This window comes from Lycium ferocissimum, chromosome 7 (assembly GCF_029784015.1).
Source record: "Lycium ferocissimum isolate CSIRO_LF1 chromosome 7, AGI_CSIRO_Lferr_CH_V1, whole genome shotgun sequence".
NCBI lineage: Eukaryota > Viridiplantae > Streptophyta > Magnoliopsida > Solanales > Solanaceae > Lycium > Lycium ferocissimum.
Window position 1 is genome coordinate 44982895 of NC_081348.1, and position 20929 is coordinate 45003823.

Genomic DNA, 20929 nt, shown 5'->3' on the forward strand with positions numbered 1-20929 from the left:
ATTCAGGAAGCACTCAAGTCTAAAGCACTTTTTATAGATTGCGATGATTTGGTGTTTGAAAGTTCGTTTTCATGATAAGCCAAAAAATAAGTTGTAGTCCAACTTATTTTTTGGGGCTTATAACTAACAAAATTTCAAACGCTTACTAACAATCACCGGAAACTGACAATTATTTTTTGAAGCACTTATTTTAAACACACTTTACACAGGAAAACTTAAAAAGAAAAAGGAACTTATAAGCCAATCCAAAAGATATAATCTCTAAAAGTTAACTACAATATTTAACACACTGACTAATCTAAAACGAATAGCAAACACAAAAATTAACCATATAATAAGGGCACGCACAAAGAACTAGCTCATATTTGCACACACAAAGAACACACTAACATTTGCAGGTTTTACATTAACATGTTTCGAATAGTTACGAACCAGATATTTATATGCATAATCAAAGAACAAATTTCAGGTTCATAACTTCACTAAAATCATAGGCTAATCATAAAAAGGGCAACATAAAAAGGCATTTGCGAAAAAGCTAAAGCTCAAAGCATTCAAACAAAAATTAACAAAATCCAGGCTACATTCAGATGTTAATAGTCATATCCAAATCCTAATAATGCGAAATAAAAGGCCACATTTTTTTTCAAATTTTAGCCCAACAGTGTATTCTCATCAATTAACTACCTTGTGCAGACACCGAGAAGAGCATAGCTCAATTCTAACTTTACCCTGTCCCTAACGACTCTAGAATAACATATCAGCAGAAAATGCAAAAATGAGCATTTAATTTTGTATCAGAAAATTTTTAATGTCAAAACAAGACATTTACTATTGTGAAGTTCCTTAGGAAGGAATGTACAACCAGTCATGTAAGATCAATTTTATTTAGTGACTCACATAAGGCTTTTTAGGAACGAACTAGCATTTCTTCTATTATATGGAGATCTAAATATTTTTTAATGTAATAAATTTGGGCCAGATAGAGATCTAAGAAATAATAAACAAATAGCAAATGCAAAATTTAACCATAATACCAATGCACACATATCATTCGCTCACATTTGCAAGATTCAAATTTTTAAACCTCGGGAAAAGGGCAAATGGCATGTTCATATCATCACTGAAAACATAGGCTATTCAGCATTTTTAAACTATTTATAACTTGTGCGACCAATCAATAACAACAACAACAACAACAATGATGTACACATGCACCTTTGTGGGGCAGAGAGGCTAAAAATAAAATAAAAGGAAAATAAAGCAAAAGGACTTCGACCCAAACAAGAAAAGTATGACAGCAAAAAAACAAGATGCAAGGCAAAAGCGCAATAGATACTAAATAATAATACTACTAAAAATATGTGTAGCCTCTACCTCTGCCACTAACTTGTGATACCAAGCATTAAAAAAATGCTTTTAGGGGAAAATTAAAGCTAAAAAAAATTGCAACAAAATCAAGACTACATTTAGATATAGATAATCCATATGAATAGAATCCCTCTCAAAAAACAAAATAACATAAATCCAAATTATCAAACTACTATATCGCCAAAAATTCCGAATTTAACCTTCTATTTAATTCTCAGGAATTTCCACGTCACCATCAGAGATCTCCTGTGTTGCAAATCCTTAGGATCTTTACCATCAACAGTACAACCAACACTGACACACGTACCCAATATCTCCTTAACAGTACCACTCAATTCCTTAGCCATAGATCGAACAGACATAACCTTAGCAATCTCAATAACATCATCAAGTGATATATTCCCATTATGTTTTATATTCTTTGTTTTCTTCCTATCTCTTTCAGGTTCTTTCAATGCCTTGATTACAAGTGCTGCTGCTGAAGGTACAACTGATACTTTAGCTTGACGGTTTTGGACAGTTAGTTTAACGGTGACACGTAAGCCTTTCCAGTCTTTAGAGGTTTCTTTAGCAATGTCTTCACCTATTTTCTTAGGGGATAGACCTAATGGTCCTATTTTTGGAGCCAGTGATGATGCTGCTCCCACTTCGCCACCTGTCACTCGGACATATACTTCGACAACCTGCGATGGATCGAACTTTGGCGGCATTTTTTTTTTTTTTTTTTTTTTGTGAGGATGAATATGAGGGGAAATTATTATTAGAGTTATTATAAGGCTAGGGTTTTGAAGAGAAGTTTATTCTTTATGGGCTTGTGATTAGTCGTTTCATGATTTGGGCCGTTGGTTAATCTAGGCTTGGGGTTAGTTCACAAATGGTCTTCATAAGGGGTGGTCTTGATTTATTGGCTCCGCTCAACAAAAATTGTGAAAAATAGCTTTTGCTTCAGAAAAATAGCGAGGAAAAGATTTTGTTGTCCATCGGGCATAATTAAATTGTAGAAATAAATTGGTTTTGCCTATAAGATAAAAATTCAGGATATTTCAAAACAGTGAATCTGCTCAATTGACTACAAGTTTTGCCTTATAGGAAAATGTTATAGAACTTATGTCTGATGGACAACATAAGTTTTTCCTAAGAAATTTTTTCAAGCTAAGGTTATTTTTCAAATATTTTATTAAGCTGGGATAAAAGTTCAAGACCGGACACTTTCGAAGACACTACACTTTTTTATCAATTCGACAAGACTTATAAACAATTTAACAATGAGGTATACGACATAATTTGTTTAAGCATGATATTTCATTCTTTAAGTTGTGTGACGTGGTTGCACAAATTCCGCAAAAAGGGACAATAGTTAAACACCAAGCATTAATTAATCGCGTTTTCGCAAATCATCCCAAATAAGCAACATGGATGACCATAACCTTAGCTTTGATACAATTAAGTTTGGCTCAATTTCAAATTATTATGGTTCATAACCTCTGGGTTCCTTCACCTTGGCAAAATAGTTCCAAAATTGAATGAAAAGGCTTCAACTTCGCGTGTGCCGGTTAGAATTTACCAGTTAAGCTGAGTATTTTGTGGGAAAGTTACAAATATGTCAGTTCGGTCATCTAATTTATCAAATATGGTCGAAGTATACACTGCCTATACACTTCAGTTGTATAGTGTGTGTGTGTGTTTTTGTGTGTGTGTGTGTGTATATATATATATATAGTATAGGTATGTATAGTATATGTATATTTAAAATAAATTATACACTATCTATACACTATGCACATATTTTGTAAATTAGATGACCGAATGATGTTTTGCTATAATTTTCCCTATTTTGTACTAGCAACAATAGGCCAAATGAATAATGTGAGCTCATCAGATTTACTAATTGGCAGCCAGAATCTGTTAGGAAAAGCTCAATTCTTTAAAATATCTAACTGCTCGCTCACTTAACCGTTTAAACTAAATAAATGCTGGTGGCTATATTACATATATATAATTCATATATAATATGTGTAAAATCGAGTATAATCAATATATAATCTCTATATATACTAGTTAGAAAAAATAAATAGTGAATTTGTAGGAAAAGGAACGACTAATAAATGCGGTGTGTTTTAATACATAGATGGTAATATATAGTTCAGGTAGGGGTGTACAAGTAAACCGACAAACCGCACCAAACCGATAAACCGAGTCAAACCGAGAAAAAAACCCGACTAGTGGTTTGGTTTGACTTGGTTTGGTGTTGGAAAAAAAAAACCCGACCATAATTGGTTTGGTTTGGTTTTAACTAAAAAAGTCGAACCGAACCAAACCAACCCGACATTACATGTATTCAAATTTTAAAATATTTTATACATAAAAATATTTACTTGTAATGTAATTTATAAATATTTCTTAAATTTTTTCGTAGTTCTTTAACTATTATCATATTATTCAAGCTTGAACTTCAGTTTTGAATGTCAATAAGTTTTATATCCTATGGATGTTAGTAACTCAAATAAAGTCCAACTCAAATAAAGTCCAAACCAAAACTAACTCAATACTAATGCTAACAAAAGAAATTCAATTTACCACTAGGAATGACAATAATGTTGGATATCTATTCTTCGGTTTGCATAATTTATTTAGAGAGTGAAAAAACATAACTTAAGTTTTATTTCTTTGTCATGTAATTAATACTTATTAGCCCTACTTATTTTAGCATGGCTTAGTATTTTTAGATTATGGTCATTTTCTTTATGGCTTGTTAATTAGCAATATTTATTTTGACCGAATTTATTAGCTTTTGTTGAATATTTTAATAGAATGTCATCACTCTTCTCACATTTTGTGTTATTTTCTTAAGAAACACCTTAATTATACAAATATATCTTACTAGAACTAAAGAAATATTTGAAGTAAAAGTTATATGTTTTGTATCAAGACTATTCCGAAAAAACCCGAAAAACCGAGAAAACCGAATAACCCGAGAAAACCCGAGGTTGAAAAACCCGAATTTTATTGGTTTGGTTTGGTGTATAAATTTAAAAACCCGACGCAATTGGTTTGGTTTGGCGTTTAAAAAATCCGAACCAACCCGGTCCATGCACACCCCTAAGTTCAGGTATGGAAAGGGAACAACTGACAGTTAGGGGTATGAAACTCGCTAGAAAAATGATAATTCGTGTGTGTGTTTTTTACCATTATCTCAAAATTATATGATAGTGCAAAAATCTTTTACATTGTTTGTGTATATAAATTAAACTCTTTGTCAACTTTATTTTTCAAAAGAAAAGAAAGAAATCACGTCCAAATGCCTTAGTTTTTATTGATATTGACCTTCATTTTTGAAGTTTTAAACTAATTCCTCACCAATCCGTGCATATCATAAACTGTTAATCCTTTGAAAAATCCTACTCTCTTATCCTCCTTTGAACTTTAGCTTTAATCTCCGCATAAGGTTTTCGGATCTAATTTGCGAAATCTCTTTCTGATAGACTATGTAATAGTATAAATATTGTAAATATTCCCTTCCTTATGTATTGTAATCAGGTCCTGTAATTTAGGCTAGTATCATTCTAATTAGGGATACCTACTTTGTATATAATAACTTTGATACATCAATACAAGGCACGGATTGATTTCCTACATGGTATCAGACTAGGTTTCCTTCCCAAACCCTAGCCGTCCACCTCTCTCTTTCTCTTTCAACCCTAACCTGGCCGTCCCCTTCCTCCTTCCTCTTCTCCTCCCATGGCGACAACAAAAATTTCCATTCGCTTTAACCGTCACGAATGTGAAATCCTTAATCCCAATCACTCAGACATGGAAACCGGCCATTATCACGAACGGGCAACCCTATTCAAAGTCCTAGCCCGCGTTCACTCCGTACTCGAGCACATCATACCACCCACCGACACCGCCGAACTCACCGCGTACGACGCAACAAAGGCGGCTAACCTTCCGCCTCCGGAAACGCCTTTAGACGCGGTGGTCCTTCAATGGATATACGCCACCGTCTCCCATGATATTCTTACCTCTATTCTCGTGGCCCGGATGATGTTCCGAGAAGGCTTGGAATCGAGTTGCTCAACTTTTCCAAGATAACAAACACTCACGCGGCGTACCTTGAAACCGAATTCACCACCACAAAAATGGCCGACTTCGGCTCGGTTATGGCCTATTACAATAGGCTCGAGTCTCTCGCGGATCGACTTGCCAACGTCGGGTCGCCGGTGTCCGATCAACGTCCGGTCTTGCGACCTCGCCGGAACTGCGGAGACGTACGCACACTTTGTCACCACCATTCAACGAAAGATGTCTTGCCTTCTTTCTCCGAAGTGTGCCCGTACTCAAGCAAGATGCGGTCGCCAAGGAACGTGCCCGCGATTCCAACCCCGCGCTCTTACTTGTTGATAATGACACTCCCTCCACCACCTCGGCGGTCACAATAATTCCGCTAACCGACGTGATAATAATCGTGGCGCAGAATTCTAACCCAATGCGGGCAAAAATAACAACAACAACGCCAACCGCGGAAGCAAGGCCGCGGCCGACGGCAGCCGGGACGCGCGGTGGCCAGCGTGGCCGACGGGACAGCGCCACCAAAGCGAGGGGCTATACCGGCCCGCCCGGCCGCCCCCGCGGGCCATCCGCCCTCGCCGTACCCGACGAGACAGGTGCGCCGACCCGCCACGTCGCGCCCGGCGGCCGCATTCTTGGCGCGGTCCTCGGCCTCGGCGGCTTTATTCCATGCACGTTCCTCCCAACTCGGGGGGTACACTCGACGACGTGGAGGCAAAATGCACGCATACTTATCCTTGCATCAACCCATGACAATTGGTACACGGACACCGGGCGATTTCTCACATGACGCCAACTCGTGTACTCTCACGTCTTATTTTAATTTGAGCAATAATTACCGGAATCATTGTTGGTAATGGTAGCACTATTCCAATTCGAGGCTATGGTCATACATCCCTTCCCCACCTAATGCTCAATTACGTCTCCGCAATGTCTTGCATGCTCCAAAACTCATCAAAAACCTTGTTTCCGTACGTAAATTCACTAAGGATAATAATGTTTCTGTCGAGTTTGATCCTCTCGGGTTTTCCGTGAAGGATTTACCGACGGGAGCCGCCTAACGAGACGGAGAGCACCGGGAATTGTATCCTCTCAATGCCTGCGAATAGTCCACTCCACCATCCACCTTCCTTGCCGCATCACCTAGGCTTGTGGCATTCCCGCCTCGGCCATCCGGAAAAGCTATCCTTAGTTCTCTTCGTAGTAATGCCTTAATTGAATGTAATAGGGCCGTACTTCTTTTGCACCTCTTGTCCTTTGGGGAAACATGTTAAATTGCCATTTTCTCGATTCGTTGTCGTTTACTACTATGCCGTTTGACATTATTCATAGCGATTTATGGACATCTCATTTTAAGTTCTAATGGGCACCGCTATTATGTTTTCTTTCTTGATGATTATAGTAATTTTCTTTGGACTTTTCCTATCTCTAACAAGTCCCAAGTGTATTCTATCTTTCTATCTTTTAAGGCATTAATACGGACTCAATTCGAAAGAGACATTAAAAACATTCAATGTGACAATGGGCGGGATTCGCAAATGGGCAATTTCAATCTTTTTGCGCCTCCAATGGTATAAATTTTCGATTTTCTTGCCCCCATACATCCCCTCAAAATGGCAAAGCGGAACGAAAAATTAAATCCATTAACAACATAGTGCGCACTCTTCTTGTCCACTCCTCCGTCCCCCCTCTTTTTGGCATCATGCTCTCCAAATGGCCACCTACCTCTCAATATACTTCCCACTAAAGTCCTTAGGCATAAATCACCAACCCAAGTTCTCTATCAACGAACCCCCTCCTATTCTCATCTCCGGTTTTTGGGTGTCTATGCTATCCACTTTTCCCATCTACGACTATTCATAAGTTACAAGCAAGATCCACCCCGTGTGTTTTTTCGGGGCTATCCGTTGAATCATGAGATATAAGTGTTATGATTTGTCCACCAACAAAATCATCATCTCACTCGTGTCCTCTTTGACGAAACTCAATTTCCTTCTCCAAATTGCACTCCCTCCCCAACGTCCTATGAATTCTTGGGACCATGGCATTTCCCCATACCTTGCATTTTCTATCTCCACCGCTCCTCCCGTCGTTCCTCGTCCACCCTCCACCGCTCCCCGCACCGGGGACACGCTTCCACCCCCTCCCCCATCGCCCACCCGCGATCGCCGGCCCCACCAAAGGGCCACGGCCCGCCCGTCCCTCCCCCCCGCCCCCCCCGTGATCGCCGTGCCAGCCCTACCACCCACTCGCGGTCATCGCCGGCGCCTCCCGCATGGTTACTAGAGGCCAACGCGGGGATTTTCAAACCCAAACAACCTTTCAACTTAAATACTTCCACCCCTCTCTCCATCTCGCCTCTCCCGCGAAATCCCGTCAACGCTCTAAATGACCACAATTGAAAGCGCCATGGTTGATGAATATAATGCTCTAATTAATAATAAGACGCGGGAGTTGGTTCCACGTCCCCCTCGACGTGAATCTTATTCGTTCTATGTGGATTTTTCGTCATAAAAAGAATTCGATGGTTCTTTTCGCAGGCACAAAGCCCGTCTTGTCCGTGATGGCGGTCTCAACAAAGTCGGAGTTGATCGCGACGAGACCTTCATCCGCCGTCGTCAAGCCGGCTACTATTCGCACCGTTCCTCGAGCATCGCACTTACACACTCTTGGCCCATTCATCACTTGGATGTCAAGAATGCTTTCCTACACGGTAATCTTAATGAGGACCGTTTATATGCATCACCTATTGGGTTTAAGGACCCACATCCCCATCATGTCCGTCTCTCGAAGAAATCGTTGTACCGCCTAAGCAAGCTCCCGTGCGGTTCCAACGCTTTGCGTGCACTATGTCTCCACCATTGGTTTTTCACATAGCAGATCCGATCACTCTCTCTTATTTATTGTCGAGGTTCGACATTGCTTACATTCTCGCTATATGTTGATGATATTATTCTCGCGCCTTCCCTCTCGATGCTCTCTCCGGAAATCCATCATGTCTCCCGCTAGTCCGAATTTGCTATGAAGGATTTGGGGCCTCTCCGCCTATTTTCGGGTATCGTCGTTACCGGACTTCACACCCGCATGTTTCTCTCTCGAAAAATTATGCAGCAGACATTATAGAGCGTGCGGGCATGATCGCTCGTAAGCCCGCCGTACACCGGCCGACACCAAAGCCAAACTTGGTGCCACGGCCGCCCTCCTTGCGATGATCCCACCCAATATCGTAAGTTGGCCGGCCACACATACACTTACATTCACACGACCAGACATCTCCTATGCGGTTCAACAAGATGCCTTCACACATGCATGATCCTAAGGTTGCCCATATGCATGCTCTTAAACGCATAGTCCGATACATTCAAGGTACTATTGACTTTGGTCTCCATCTGTACAAGTCCTCCATTGCCTCTCTTGTATCTTATACCGACGCAGTATCAGCGGTTGTCCCACACTCGCCGCTCCACATCCGGTTACCGTGTCTTCCTGCCGATAACCTCCTCCTCCCTCCGGTCATCCAAACGGCAACCTACTATGTCTAAATCGAGTGCCGAGGCCGAATACCGTGGCGTTGCTAATGTAGTATCCGAGTCCCGTCGGCTTCGCAACCTTCTCGGAGCTCCGTTGTCCAATCTTGGCCGCCCACATTAGTCTATCAGGATAATGTTAGTGCCATATACCTATCGTAATCCGATTCGACCAACGCACTAAACATATTGAGATGGACATACATTTCGTACGTGAGAAAGTTGCCCGTGGAGAAGTTCGTGTCCTTCACGTCCCGTCCCGCTACCCGGATCGCGATATCTTCACTAAAGGTCTTCCGCGCGTGCTCTTTGATGATTTCGGGACGATCTAAGCGTACGACAACCTCCCGCTTCGACGGGGGGTGTGATAGACTATGTAATAGTATAAATATTGTAAATATTCCTTCCTTATGTATTGTAATCAGGTCCTGTAATTTAGGCTAGTATCATTCTAATTAGGGATACCTACTTTGTATATAATAACTTTGATACATCAATACAAGGCACGGATTGATTTCCTACACTTTCCATGCATACTTTCTTGTCAATCTTAATGCATGTCCCAAAGAGATTCCATTGTTTATTTTCAACAATTAAAGAATGACCGTCCAAATATGAAGTGGGGTAACTCTCTTTTCAAGGAAATAGACAGTATGAAACAACACCTGTTAATTCCAACTTTATGGGCCAGTTCTTTGGTCTATGCATTTGCTTCTCCAATTCTTGAAACATTAACTCATTGAGTAGATATAACTAAAACTGGAGCCAAACAAATGTACTTCCATTGCCAAATGGCACCAAAATAGAAATTGCTTCAAGAAGAGGGTGCATAGACTTCTCTAAAATCGACTCTGCTTTATTTAATCATACATACGTGATACGACTTCCATCCTCAACTGCATGGAGAAACATGATATTTTTCCCTCGTCTAGTTTGTTTCTTTTGGCATCACGACTTGAATGTTTTTCTTTTTGCATCAGCTTCTTTTAGTGCCTTAGCTTCTACAAACGAATAGTCATGCATTAACGCAATTTCATTCTCATCTGTCTAAATTTAAGCATATAAAGCTATTCGATCCATGTGCTATTGTTCTAGTAGAGTTGTCAAAATGGATGCAAGTTAACTCATTGATAGTCCCTTAAATTTGCAATCAATTATATTTTATTGCTGACTAAGTATACACTTGTGACCAGATAGATACCATTTCTCGACAAAGTCGGCGTTTGACATTTCAATCAGAGACCCCTTTACTAAGAAAGTGATAGGTGTTTAGCTGCAGCAATCATTCAGAACAAGCCAAGCTTTTGCTTTCTAGTGTTTTCTGATTCATTTATGGCATTCTACACACGTGGAATTGCATAAAGCCGTCCAATATTCACTCCATTACCGTGCTTGATATTTTCTCATTCAGTGTATCTTCTAATTTCTTTTCCTATTTAAGCCCTCAAACCGTTTTTTTCTTCCTAAAAACATATCAGCAAGCTCTAATTTAAAGTTCGTTTTAAATTTATTACTATTATTCTTTCTCTCTCCCTTCTTTTTAAGGAGAAAAAGAGAGTCAATTATGTCTACCTTGGTTGAATTTTATATCTCTGGTTTGCCATGTTATAGTGTGAGAATGGCTAATAAGATGGTGAATAGGAAGCCATGGATTGAAGTTGCACCACCACTTCTTGTTTTCCCAACGAAGATTTCTCATTCTCCAAAGCTTGAGACAATCAAAGAAGAAGATAATCGAGCTGAAGAGAAAAATGAAGATGATAAAGATCTTTCATTTTAATCAGCTTTCTTCAAGAATCTCTCTAGTGTTTGTTCTTCCCTTTAAGTTTTTTTTGGTAAAGGGGAAGACGGGTGTTAGTTGTATTAGTTGTTAGAGTAATGTGAACTTTTATATCTTCATATGAGTTTGTATATATAATGGAATGAATCTGTGACTGGATTCTTCACTTTCCTTTTGTGTGTATATATATGTGAGCGCTTTGTGTCTCTATGTATTGGATATGGTTGGGAACAATCTGTCATAATGGTCTCATCTGTTATGTTTTTAAAACATTCGCTTATATGAATCTCCACGTACTGATTAATAGTTTAAGTTCTATATATTAATAATGTAAAAATATTAAGTTCTAGGCTAACAAACTTCTGAAGATGAGGTACACATGACACTTTAGGTGAATTTGGGGCTGGATGTGGAGTAGCCTAAAGGACAAATCCATACAAATCTAGGCTCAAAGCGGACAACACGTAACATGGACTTGGATCGCAACCGTCACAAATTAATTACTCCTAATTTATGATTTTACAACTTATAAATTCTTTTAGTTTGACCGAATACTATGATTTTATCAACATATTTTACCGAACACACTAACAGCTTATTATCAATTTTAGCACTTATATCAAATACTTGTAACTATCTATTTTTAAATTCAACTTCAATATCTAAAATTATTTTTTAGCAATTAATTTTTATCAACTACTTTTAGTCAGCTAACTCAAAGGGTTTAGATTACATTAGTTAGGTTGTTCCACATCTTATTAAGAGGATATGTTATTGTCTCGTATATCATCTCGTATGTTAGCCTTATCTCAAAAGCTAATTTTTGGATTTGCTTTATCTAGGGATACCGTCCAATCTAACTCTGGTTTAATAAGTTTGTTAGGAGAAAAGATAAAGTCATCCAACATAAACAGATGCTATTGTTGGGGTATATACCATAAAATATGTATTTACATGTGGTATATTCTAAAGATTGTCATGGTTAAACGTCTAAGTGGGAGATTGTTGGAATATATACTATTAATCATGTGTTTGATATAGTATTTATCATAAAACAATTATTTATTCAATTTTTAATAAAGAGTTAAATAGGTCATGTACTAGTATGTGTGTCCTTCACTAATAAAGTAGATGATTTAGTATATAGAGTTTAGCTTATATACGGAAGATTAAATCATTGGTTCTTATAAGTATAAAGTTTATGTTCACAATCTAAGATGGAATTGGACAAAGCCATCGGTATCATTGTAGCACAAGATTAAATTTAATGTATCTTCATTATGGGAAAGGTATAGTTCCGTCTTCTTGTGCTAGTACATTTTATATGTATTGAACGGACCAAGTAGAGAGATAAGTGTTTTTGTACTGAATATATAAAACAACTTCTCTAGTTCATTAAATGTACTTATACTCTTAATCTTGATATAATTATTACGATCAATGTGATTTGTTCATTATTTTGATTTATTAAAAGGTACGACTCAATTGCGGGTCTATATATTCTTGGTAAATTGGATAATGACAAAATACATTTGTGAAATAATAATTAGTTGATAGAATCCATATCTCGACTTTGAGATTGGTGATACCCCTTTATGCATGCTTATAAGTCTCATGTGAAAACCCTGCATGTGGATTTTGTATCCGTCACATGAAATAAGTTAAGCGGAAATATTAAGGATTTAATTAGTCAATGAATTAAATTGTCAGTAATTTAATTTAATTGATTGGTATTTGTAATCTTAACATGGGGAGTTAAATAAGATTTAATGAAATATTTCGAAATTGAACTGAAGAGTGCAGTTACGATTTTTTAGTGGAATAATTTGTAATTTATTATGGTAGGATTAATTCCATAATAGGAAGCCTCGTTAATTATATTATGTGGCTCCTGTTGCGCTCGAATAAAAAAGAATTAAATGGAATCTGATTTCTTGGTGGAAAAGAAAGACCTAGTAGGTTTGGGAAAAGGGTTTAAACCCTAAAGCCGGTACTTATATAAAGGGTCTTATTCCATAAGGAGGCAACGGTGAATAGAAGTTTCTACACTTTTTCCTTAGAAATTTGCCCACATCAATTTCACAGATTCAGATATTATTCAGGTTATGGAATTGGATGATGATCGTCTGGATGGTTTTTGCTGATGCTTGAAGGCTAGATTTGTGGTAGCATTCACGCTTCAAGAGATAAGTATCGATTTTATGTTTGATTAAAATCTTGATTATCTGTTGTCTATATTACATGCAAGTTTGATCCTGGCTATTTGTTTCCGTTGTTTATGCCTGTATTCCATCAGCTATTATGTTTGAGAAGTTTGAAACGAAATAATCAATGGAGAGGATTTGATGTGTGTCGACATGGAAAGTAAATTTGCACTCGTTGTTTATATCAACTTATTATGATTAAAGAATGTAATCTGATTATAAAGGATATAAATATTTGTACAAACATATGTCATTACATAGTAATTACTTAATTGTAATACTCTTCAAATAATATGATTGCGTTACACTGTCAATACTCATATGCATTTTATGAATAATAATCATCTTTTTCGCTTCGTGGCAAGTAATTAATTACTCCTTCAATCCCAATTTGTTTGAAGGTTGACCAGTTTGAGAGTCAAACAACTTTTTCTTTGACTATGATTTTCTCCAACTATTTTCATATATTGTAAATTATTAATTATGCAGATTTATAGTATTTTTTATGTGGTTTTCAGATATATAAATTTTATTATATAATACTCGAAAAATCTATGTTTAAAATTAAGTAAAAAAAAAAAGTTGTTTGACTCCCAAACTGGTCAACCTTCAAATAAACTGGGACTGAGGGCGTAGTGCAAATCGAAAATACAGCGACAACCAATTCCACTGCCAAATGGCACCAAAACGCTACTGATTAGTATTAGTACGTACGGAGTAGAATTTGAGCCGTGAATGTTGTTTTCTTTGATGGAAGAAAAGAAGAAAGAATAGAAACAGTTCCAACTATCTAACATGACTACGCAAATTAAGGGAAAACACAAAATCAAAAGATATTTTTTGTCTTAATATATATATATAGTCGCGTTACATGTGTTCAGATGCTTAACGTCTGAACGTCTAAATGAAATTTAGTGGTAAATTTCTAGGAAACTAATGACATGGGTCACACAAATAATTCAAAAGAAGACAAGCTTTCGCTTTTTTAGTGGCTCCTCTTTGCTTTTAGATTCATTTATAGCATTCTACACACGTGGAGTTGCATAACGCCGCCCGTTCACTTCATAGAGTTCTTGATATTTTTCTCATTCAAAAAATATACTCCCTATTTAAGCCCTCCAACCTTTTACTTTTCTTACTTAATTAAATCACTACAAAGCACTTTCAACTCCTAAAAATCTTCAATATTGATCACTCTCTTTCTCTTGGGGTTGAATTTTGTGTGTGACCATTTATATATATATATAATGGAGAAGAAGATGGTGATTAATATGAAGCCATGGATTGAAGTGGCACCATCACTTGTTGTTTCTCCAAAAAAGATTTCTCATTCTCCAAAGCTTGAAACTATTAAAGAAGAAGATGGAGCAGAAGGTCAAGATGGGGATGATAAAAAGACCTCAGGGTAGCTATCTTCAAGAATCTTTATAATGTACTAGCTAGTTCTTCTTCTCTTGAGGTTCTTTTATGGTTAAGAGGAGAAATTAAGGTAATGTCAAATATCCTGCATTGCATGCCAAAGCTTAATGTGTGCCACGGTCCCATGGATGTGTATAGAGTATTACAACTTGCTTAGCCCAGTTTCTAAAAGTCTAAACGTGCTTACTTTAAAAAATAAGTACTTATTTAAAAAGATGAAGGTGTTTGACCAAGTTTTTGGTAAAATAATATATCTCTCAAACTAAGTTGATTCCCGCACCAGTTTGGCCAAACAAGCTACTAGTCGCCTGAGCAAGCAATAACTCTTCTATTTTCAAGAAGATTAATATTTTGTCTATAAAAGAATGATCTATGGGTGAAATAAGGTTTTTTCACTCTCCTTGTATGTATTTGCTTATGTATTTTTGTCTCTATGTATTTCGGTGTTTGCAATTGAGCTTATTGTTCATTATAATATAGATATGGAAAAGCAAATAAAGAAAAAACGGTTCAGTGTAATTTTCTTATTTCGATTTAATTATCCAGTATCAAAACTTACTGACCCTAGTCCCAACTAATTCGATTCGCATTGGTACGTCCATAGTATCGGCAAAACACTCAATTCCAAAATTTTCGAGCTCAGTTTCTTATTAAGGATGAAAAAATCTCAACATCTCACTACACCTCTCCTCTCAGCTGTGGCTATAATATTTTGTATAAAAGCATCAAACTTTGCTGCTGTTAAATTTGGAATAAATTAGAAGGAAAGAAAAATAGAAAAACAATGAAGCAATTAAAGTTTCTGATTAGTACTTGTTGAAGAGGTTTACTAAGTATTATATAAGTGATTTGATTGTGTAAAATGCATAAAACTTAAACTCAAATCGAAAATGTCGAAAAAGCCATGCATGACTTGGCCAGTTTAAGTAGGTTGGTATCGGGCTATCAGCCTTCATCAATTTCTTACCATTTGCATTGCATAAGGTTGAATTTTACTTTTCCAATTTAAGTTTAGACCTTTGATTATTGAACCAACTTCTTTTGGGTGCAATAGAATGAAACATTTCCTTCCCTTTTTCTTTTACCTTAGCAAACAAGCAAGTACTGTCTCAAACATGCATATGTATAGATACAAGCCTCTCGTTTTGTTAATTAGGGGTGACTATTTTCTAGAAATTTGGCTCATAAGAGAAATAAAAAAAAACACTAGCTAAACATTAACTTTTAGAATTCCGTTGTCTATTATTAACTATTTAAAGACATGTCAGTAGTGGTCATTGGAAATTTTGAGCATATTCCTTCTTTTTGTGTCTAGATTTGTCTCTGTTGAGTTTTGGGTTCTGTGAAAGTTGTGTACGTAATTTCCTCGCTGTGTACTATGGCATAACTCATGGATTTTATGAATTAAGCATGTCTAACTTTAGTATTTGAAATTTGGACGTCAAAAAGTTTGTGTTATTTCGATGGGGAGGAGATCAGTTTTATGATTCAATAATTTTCTACAGTTGTATACTAATTTTTATCGAACGGGAGTTTTGAACAAAAGGTAAAGTTAATTCTTTCCAACTTTCCATATATGTGATGTATAAGTCCCGGGTTTGAACTATAGAATCAGATGCTTTAGTCAGAGTAGATTGTCCATATATTACCCTTTTGGGTGCGAACCTTCCTTGAATCTACATGAACACAGAATGTTTTGTGCCCCAGACTACCTTTTTATATATGAGTAATATTTTTTCACAAGAGAGCGATAAATAAACTACAGTCAAACCTCTCAATAATGGCAGCGTTTGTCCGAAAAATTTCATAGTTGCTATAGTGAAGTGTTGTTATGTATATATACTGGCATTTCATGTTTGCATCTCATTTAGCTATTATAAACAAAACTACGCAATTTTTTTCCTGTACTTTTTATGTTATAAACGAAAACAAAAAACTTGTTAATTCTAAAATCTCAATTGATTTTCATATTCCATTAATTAAAAATTGAAGCCACTAATAAATCCATAACTAGTTGTACAGTACCGATAAAGAGTTAAAATCTAAAAAACATATGCCTTTAAAATTAATTGAAAATTTAAATACTTCAAGTTTGACGTAAGAATTCTACAATTGTAGGTTGTTTCGTAAATTCTAGTCTCTTAGTGCTAATATAACGCTTGAATTGACGGAGGATTTTGTCCAATTTTTCAAAGAAAAAGGAATTTAATAGTTTTTACTTGATTATTACCATAAGAATTTTACTATGTTATTTTTATACATAATATATTTGTTCCAAAATATTATTACACAATATTTGAGTATGGCTTTTATAGAGCGGTAATTTTACAAAGAGTGTACCCCTATAATGAATGCCACTGCCGTTATTGGTAGAATGATGTTATAGAAAAGTAAAATATAACATGAAAAATGGATTCCGGAGAAAATCAGGTCGTTATAGTGAAATGTTGTTATAACGAATGACAATTATAAAGAGGTTTGACTGTATATGTAACAATTATAGAATCACTCCTCCTATTCAATCGGTAACTAATTATACGAGGTAATTTAATTTCCTTTTTTGACTGATTGCTAATTTGATGTCCTTACTAAGCCACACATTGGATTGCTTTTGATCAATGGTCGATGTGGTTACTCGTGTCTCCAGCTAAGCGTGTCATGTAGGAACATAAATATGTACTCGTTTTTCCCCAGTGGAACAGTGTTCGTTTGACATGTCGCATTCCAATATAAACCCTTGACAACTACTATACATTCATCTTATTTGACAGATTTTGCCAATTGGGAACAATGATGTAGAACAAGGAGAACGGTTGTTTTCTTTTATTATTTCCACGCTTAGTTTCTCTTGAATCTAAGTTGAACAATTTATATATACTCCAAGTTCATTAGTTCATTATCAACTGTCACAAGGAGTACTATAAACCAATTATCACAAAAGAATAGTGAATGTAATATTGTACAAACCAAGTTACACTAAATCAATTATCACAAAGGTGTAGTTTGTATGAGTCGAAGATTTAATTAGTAAACTAAAGTATACTTTCTTTAACAGTTTATATTTTTAGATGAGAAATCTTTGATCTGGCTATCATCCATTATATAAAGAAAAATTGACGTGCTTGACCATGAAAAAGATTCCATTAGAACTTAGAAGAGCCTTGCTTAGTTAGGATGCCAATTGAACTATATAGTATTTTCTTACTGGTTATACGCACACATTCGGTTTTGTTTAATTTGTGTCTAGACTTGTCTCTATCATTGAATTTTGAGTTAGTACTGTACGAGAGTATTCAGCTAGCTTTGGCTGCTAAGGAATTTAGATGCCAGAATAAAACTTGGAATACTATTCAGCAACATATTTAAGGAAAAAATATTTTTTTCTGTACATTTTCCACTTCGGAACACTTCATGCATGCACTGTTTAAAGTTCGGGTTTGCCAAACCTAAAAAGGTCTGAAGTTAGGTTTGACTGAACTTCAGACATGTGTGCCTAAACTTGAGTCATATGAAACTTTAGATATTTTGTCTGAAGTTATACGCTTATAAAGCCTAACTTCACATGATGCATGTTAGAACTTGTTCAGAAGTGCACATAATGCAGGTTAGAGCTTGTTCAGAAGTGCATAGGGTTGCAAATTTATACACACTACATGTATACTTAAAAAGTGATCTGAAAATCGGGATCACTTTGGCAATATCTAAGGTCAAGATCCAATTTTTGGACTTCCAAATGGTCGTTTGTTTGGATAATAGCCTTGGGCTAAATTTGTGGAGGCCCAACAACTGCCCAGGTCAAATGTAGAAAGTAACCAACCAGGTCAAATGCAATATGTGATGAACAAATTAGAAGTTTTTCATTGCTAATAGTACTAAATTTTGCATAAGGGCAATCTTTTAAACGTACCAGTATAATTCATCGTGCAAACATGCAAATGGAGGCCAATTAAAACTTTCTAGACCCGAAAATTATGTGATAAATAAGAAATATAAGAGATCATTATAATTTACAAGTAATATATACCTCATCAGTTCAGCTTAAAAAGACTAGTCATTAAAAAGACTAGTCATTACCTTCTTGAGCGTTCAACGAAATTAGAGCATCCATCCACCGGTCCAATCTCCATACCAAATATATCCAGAATTCATCGTAGATGTGCCTCGATCCAGATGCGTTGGAATTTAATGCACATACTATACCAACTTTCCTAGATAAATATTTACAAGAAAACTGAGGTAATAAGGAGATATATAGTTTGATTCTTCAATGTGGTCATAGTTTGATTCTTCAATGTGGTCTAAGATCATGTTAGTGAGTTTAAGTTCGACCTGAGCTATGAATATATACGGAAAAAATATTAAGATTACAACTTTAACCTCTTATATTTCTCGCCCAAATAATCTAACAAGAGGAAAAAGGAAAATCTTACTACACTAACACCAAGAAACAATGAAACATAATTTCCCGCCCACATGTGTACTATTTTTGCTAGAGAAACCCTAATAGTATCCTCGAACATTATTTTGGTCACGGCCGCCGTTATATACATCGGTGTCCTAACACGTGGTAATCTTTCAAGCCACAAATTATTTAAGACCATGGTAAGTATACGTTAAGGGATAGCTTGATTTATAAATAAGTTATCACGGGATTATAATATACAAAGTAACGTAAATAATGATAGATTTTTTTTTACTGATAGATGTTTGATTCAATGAACTACAATTAGAGTATAAAAAGTTAATATAGAGTATGTATTTGGTTTAAACCATATAAAACTTGAAAAAAAATTATTTTCAATTTTAATTTTGACTTTCTTAATAGATTTTGAGAGAAAAACTTTGAAAAAGGAGTATTGCGTTATTTTGTTGTTTAACCCAGAATTGCTATCTCACATAAAGAGTGGTATATATGAAAATAATACCACCAAACGGGGATTACTAATCTTGAAATTAAAAATTCTACCAAAATCGGTATATAACAATTCCACATCTAATCTCGCTATCATTATCCTTTTATCTTAATTTGCAATCGAACGACCCCTAAGTCCCTAATAAAATGAATAAATTGGTAAATGTATCATTATCCTACATTAAATTAATTCAAGACGAATTGGATGTTTCTTGCTATACTATTAAATTAGGAGGGGAGATGAGATGCCATTGTTACATATTTGGACTTTAATGGATAAAAGGAATAAATGACTCATGACAGGTGGTCATTTAAACAAATATTGGGAGGTTGGTTATTTCTATTACTAAACTATATGTAATGCTTAGCTATTTGGACGGTGCATTACAACCCCAACTCAATTATCATCTACTATAGAGCAACTTAACAGGAAATTAAATTAATATTTGGTGTATTATACATCTTAGACATTATTGTGATTTTTCCTCTTTTAGGCTGTTTATGACTGAGGGTGTCGTCTAATAGGCTATTTTACAAGTATTTTTCATTGCATTTTCAGCTAAAGTTATATATTTTGATAAAAATAATTTTAAATTTAATTTTTATAAATTTTAGTCAATATAAGCACTATATAATATACTAATTATATACTTCATATACACAAGAGTGTACGCCAACAATACTTGCAATCTATTAAGATTAGGGGGTGAATTTTTTTCCAACAGACTGATTAAAAACATTAAAATTCCCAAGAGAAATAGGCTAATGATCATCCAAAATCTCATAATAACAAGTACCACATGTTCTACATATCATTTGTTTGTGGTAGGGGTGTACAAACCAAACCGAAAAACCGCACCAAACCGATAAATCGAGTCAAACCGAGAAAAAAACCCGACTCGTGGTTTGGTTTGACTTGGTTTGGTGTTGGAAAAAAAAAAACCGACCATAATTGGTTGGGTTTGGTTTTAGCTAAAAAAAGTCAAACCGAACGAAACCGACCGACATTACGTGTATTCAATTTTAAAAGTATTTTATACATAAGAATATTTATTTGTAATGTAATTTGTAAATATTTCTTAAATTTTTTCATAGATTTTTGTCTTTTATCATATTATTTTAAGCTTGAACTTAGAATTTGAATGCCAATAAGTTTTATATCCCATAGATGTTAATAACTCAAATAAAGTCCAAATCAAAACCAACTCAACACTAATGCTAACAAAAGAAATTCAATTCTAACACTAGGAATGACAGTAATGTTGGATATCTATTCTTTAGTATTGCATAATTGGTTTAGAGCGTAAAAATACAAAGCTTAATTTTTTCTTTGTCATGTAATTAATACTTATTAGCCGTACTTATTTTATCATAACTTAGTATTTAGATTAAAGTCGTTTTCTTCATGGCTTATTAATTAGCAATACTTATTTTAACCGATTTTATTATTTTTTTGTTGAATATTTTAATACGATGCCATCACCCATCTCACATTTTGTGTTATTTTCAAGAAAACACCTTAGTATATAGTTGTATCTTACTAAAGACTAAAGAAATATTTGAAGTAAAAGTCATATGTTTTGTATGAAGACTTTTCGGAAAAAAAACCCCGAAAAAACCGAATAACCCGAGAAAACCCGAAGTTGAA

The 20929-nt window shown here is 35.6% G+C and overlaps 1 protein-coding gene across 1 annotated transcript; it reads right to left on the reverse strand.

Annotated features, from left to right (window-relative positions):
- Window positions 1-1491: 1491 nt before the first annotated feature.
- On the reverse strand, window positions 1492-2135 carry LOC132065317 (large ribosomal subunit protein uL11-like). Its single transcript, XM_059458648.1, is given in 2 exon segments — window positions 1492-1620; window positions 1623-2135. Coding segments are annotated over 2 exon segments (501 nt in total). The 5' UTR covers window positions 2082-2135; the 3' UTR covers window positions 1492-1578.
- Window positions 2136-20929: the final 18794 nt, after the last annotated feature.